Source organism: Panicum hallii, chromosome 9, assembly GCF_002211085.1.
Source record: "Panicum hallii strain FIL2 chromosome 9, PHallii_v3.1, whole genome shotgun sequence".
In the NCBI taxonomy this organism is placed as follows: Eukaryota; Viridiplantae; Streptophyta; class Magnoliopsida; order Poales; family Poaceae; genus Panicum; species Panicum hallii.
Window position 1 is genome coordinate 6,863,129 of NC_038050.1, and position 4,081 is coordinate 6,867,209.

General features: G+C 56.0%; 1 protein-coding gene across 1 annotated transcript; it reads left to right on the top strand.

Annotated features, from left to right (window-relative positions):
- Window positions 1-2,499: 2,499 nt before the first annotated feature.
- On the top strand, window positions 2,500-3,713 carry LOC112876038 (HMG-Y-related protein A-like). The gene is made up of 2 exons (XM_025940071.1): window positions 2,500-2,698; window positions 2,813-3,713. Exons 1-2 carry the CDS (start codon window positions 2,618-2,620, stop codon window positions 3,407-3,409), a joined length of 678 nt encoding a protein of 225 aa, XP_025795856.1. The 5' UTR covers window positions 2,500-2,617; the 3' UTR covers window positions 3,410-3,713.
- The last annotated feature ends 368 nt before the right edge of the window (window positions 3,714-4,081 follow it).

Consider the following 4,081-nt stretch of genomic DNA (forward strand, 5'->3'; position numbering starts at 1 on the left):
AAGGTAGCAGGGGCACGAAATCGCGCGGATAGAAACATGCGCACGAATCTCAAACAGTGGTAGCCAAGTAGTAAAAAAACTTCCGGAAGCCATATAGGTTTATCTGCTCTGCCCGTCTCTAGCTGGGCTGTCAAATTTGGGCTGTGGACTGCCCGTCTCTAGCTGGGCTGTCAATTTAGGCCGTGCGCTGCTTCTGCCCGTCTCTTGCTGGGCTGACAATTTTGAGCATATTTGATGTTTGATTGCAAAACCCGACGGGCACCCGCACCCGACCCGAAACCCGACGGGTTCGGGCGTGGGTGCAAAATTCCACCCATGGGTGCGGGTGTGGGTTTAGTTTTCGACCCGATGTTATTTTCTCATGGGTCGGGTTTTGGCTCCACCCGACCCGAACCCGACCCATTGCCATCCCTACATGCGCCTATATATCTTCCGCTAAGATTTTTTCTTCCCACCTTCCAGTATTTGAGATTCGTTCGAAGATCTATATCCATTGGATCGTCCACACCCAAAATCCTAACACAAACCCTCCATTGCCTCCTCCATCCGCGTCGTCGCCTCCTTCAAGCCGCCGCCGGCCCCACGCCGCCCCTGCGCCTCGCCGCTGGCCTCGCGCGCCTTCCCCTGCAGCCTCCCCGCACGCCACCGCCGATCCCATGCGGGCGCGCTCCATGGCCAACCCGCCGGCCCCGCGCGCCGCCACCCCCGCGTAGGCACGTGCCGCCACCGCCCTAACGGCCCAGCACGCCGCCACCCCTGCGCCGGAGAACAAGGTGGGGGGAAATGTTGAGGTTTTCGAAATATTGGTTCAACATTTTCGAAGTGTTGGTTTAACATTTTTTTCAGTAAAATATTGAATGGACTGTCAGCTGGGTTTCGGCGGGCTTGTTTACAACAGGGGAGAATAAGACTCCCCCTAATCAGCGTGGCAATGTGCAATACTCAAATAGGATTAAGACGGGATCCAATAAAAACAAGCATTAATTATTGCCATACCCACAATGTCTAAGGTTGAAGCTGGGCCTAATTTTCAACAAAAACCATCATATCCTCCATAGATTCTCCTAGAACCAAAGGCCATGCCGGTTACATCGAGCAAGTGGGAGGAAAGAGAAATATTTCTTTTTACTTTTTATGTCACATCTTAAGGTTGACCTTAAGGTTTTTCTCTTAACATGTGACTCCGCAATGGTTGTGGCTAGAAAATATACATGCATTTATTGCTTAAGACTAACTTTTTACCATATTGTGCTTGCCCGGCATCATGGCAGTAGCTGGCGGTGATGAGTCAAGGGCTCTAATAACAAAAGCAACTAGTGATAGCTCCAGGGAAGTTTAACAATGCGCATGGAATAATAGTACGTGCTATTGTTTTTAGCATAATAATTTTCTATTTTTCTCCAGCAAAGCTTAGCTTTGTTTATCATTTTGTGAACTTCGTGGCCTTGAAGCAATGGCCTATAGGCAAAACCTGATGCTTTCTTTGTTTGGCACCGCACTTAACTTTCTGCTGTCTAGATTTCCAGTCGTGCGTTTTTTTCACTATAAATTACCATCGAATTTCAAGTTCTATCTGATGGCGTGAGGTTGTCGAAGCAAAGCTTTTGTGTGCCTGCTAATCGTGGCACCTCTATATCCCCTAAAAGGTATAAAAAAAACAAATGCTAGCCGTGGCTGAAACTAATTGTATCTATCTTCTTTTTTAATACCTCACAATCATTATTGGATTAAATAGCTACATTACCCGTTTCTTGTCCTCCCTTACGCCATGAAAAACAGCTCCACATCACACTGGAATGGTACCTTTACTACCATGTTAATCACGTTATTTGTTCGGTTAGAGTATAGCATGTCTATTTTTTCGAAACGAACATAGCGTGTTTATAGCACAACATGAAATGCAACGATATCCACATGAGCGTAACAACATCAACAAATGATAGATAAAGGTGGGAGCAATAAACGGTTCCATATACGCGACGATACTTCTTTTAAGTCGTATCACGTGGACCTCTACCGTTTCTTTCTTTGTACACTAACTAATACACCCAAAATCAATAAAGATGGTTCGCCGTAACATGTTTTGCTTCCGTTTATTTCTCCACTGGATACAATCACCTCGAAACTTCCTTTTCTCTTTTGCACCCATCAGTTTTCCACCGCACTTCAGTGCCGTGGAGTCGTGGACCCGTGGTCTTGGTCTGGTCAGCCGCCCAAAGGAAAAAACGAAGTAGATGAATGCCCTAGTCAGCCACCACGGTCGACAGCACAGCACAAGTGCCGAACGGTCGAGCGGAGCCGGCCGGAAGGCCGTTGCGAGCGGAGACCGCGAGCACCCGCGGTTCCGCCCCGAGCCGGGTCGCTCCGGTACCACACCACCCGACAGATTCCTTGTCCAAACTGTACTTGCATTCCCTGAGGCCTCAGCGGCAGCGCCCCCGGTCTCAGATCCGCGTCGTCGCGGCCCCCCTCCACCCTCTCTCGTGCGCTGCGCCACCCCCCCCCCCCACCCCCAACCCCCAATTCCCCCTCCCACAACCCCCAGCACGCACAGGCGCACGCCGAGAGGGAGAGGAAGCGTCAGCCAGCAGCCAGGCGCGGCCGAGGCAGGCAAGGCATGGCCACTCCCACTCCCAGTGGCGGCGGAGGAGGCTCGCCTCCCGCCGCCTCCGATCTCGTGCCCCCCTCCTACCCCGAGGCGAGCCTCCGAACCCTACCTCCTCCCCCTCTGCTTCGATCCTTTTGCGCCAGATCTGCGCCGATCTGCCGAATTTGACTGACCCCGTTGCGCGTGCCGTGGCCCCCCCTGCAGATGATCGTCGCCGCGATCGCCGCGCTCGCGGAGGAGAACGGCTCCAGCCAGGCCGCCATCGCGCGCCGCATCGAGGCGGAGGCCCGCGGCGACCTGCCGGCCTCGCACCCGGCCCTCGTCGCCGCGCACCTCTCCCGCATGTCCGCCGCCGGGGAGCTCGTCGCCGTCGCGGGGGGGAAGTACGCGCTGCCCCCGCCCCCGCCGCCGGCGCCAGAGTCGCCAGCTGACGGCGGCGTCGACGACGACGACGACTGCGCCGACGAGGAGGAGGCGCCGGAGCCTCTGCCGCAGCCGCCCGCTAAGCGCGGGCGCGGAAGACCCCCGAAGGTGCGGCCCCCGGGCTTCCCCGCTACCGGGTCGGGAGCTGCCGGCCCCGTCGGCGCGCCCGGAGCTGCCGCCTCCCCGCCCGCCGCGCCGCGCCGGCGCGGCCGCCCGCCCAAGCCGCGGGACCCGCACGCGCCGCCCAAGATCCCGCGCCCGCGCGGCCGCCCGCGCAAGAACCCGCTTCCGGAGGGGATGGCGCCGCGGCCGCGCCCCGGCGCGCCAACGACGGCCAAGGCGGCGCGCCCGCAGTTCGCCGAGGTCGGCTTCGTGTGATGTGCGGACCTCTCGCCGGCAGGCCGGGCGGACGGCGGGGTGCAGAGCAGGCGCTAGCTAACATTTTGCCCTTCTTCCAGCTGTTGTCTGATGTGGGGTTTCTTCTCAGTTCGTGTTGTTGTCTAATTCCGGGAGCGTGTAGGAGCAGTCTGAGTGGGCGGCGGTGGCGGCGGTGTGTCGTGGTGTTGCTACCTTACTATTGGCGGTGGCCGGAGGGGTTCGCCTCCGGCGGTGTATCTTGTGTCTCATCTCCTTGTCGCTCGCGCGCAATGCAATGCAGTTAGTCTGATCGTTTGATTTCCCAGTCTCTGTCTCGATTCGTGATGATCCAATCCATCTGCTCTTGTTTAGCTCTGCCAACAGCCAAGAATTTCAGCTGGCTAGTGCTCTTGCTGCATAGCATCCTCGTCCTCTTGTTGTTGGATTGTTCTAAGGTCGCGTAGAATATGCGTGTGTTTAGTGCCTTTGGAGATTGCAATCAGCCTGGTTCGATCTGCGGCCCCGTTAGGAACGATGATGAATTTGTTGATGTTGGAATTTGCAGTTTGCTGGTGCGGTCATAGATGGTTAGATGAACACGATCAGTATATCACCTCTACTGTCACACAGATGATACGGAGATTGTTGTGCTTGATGAAACGCGTGTGATCCGCTGATGTAGAGAAGCGCCCG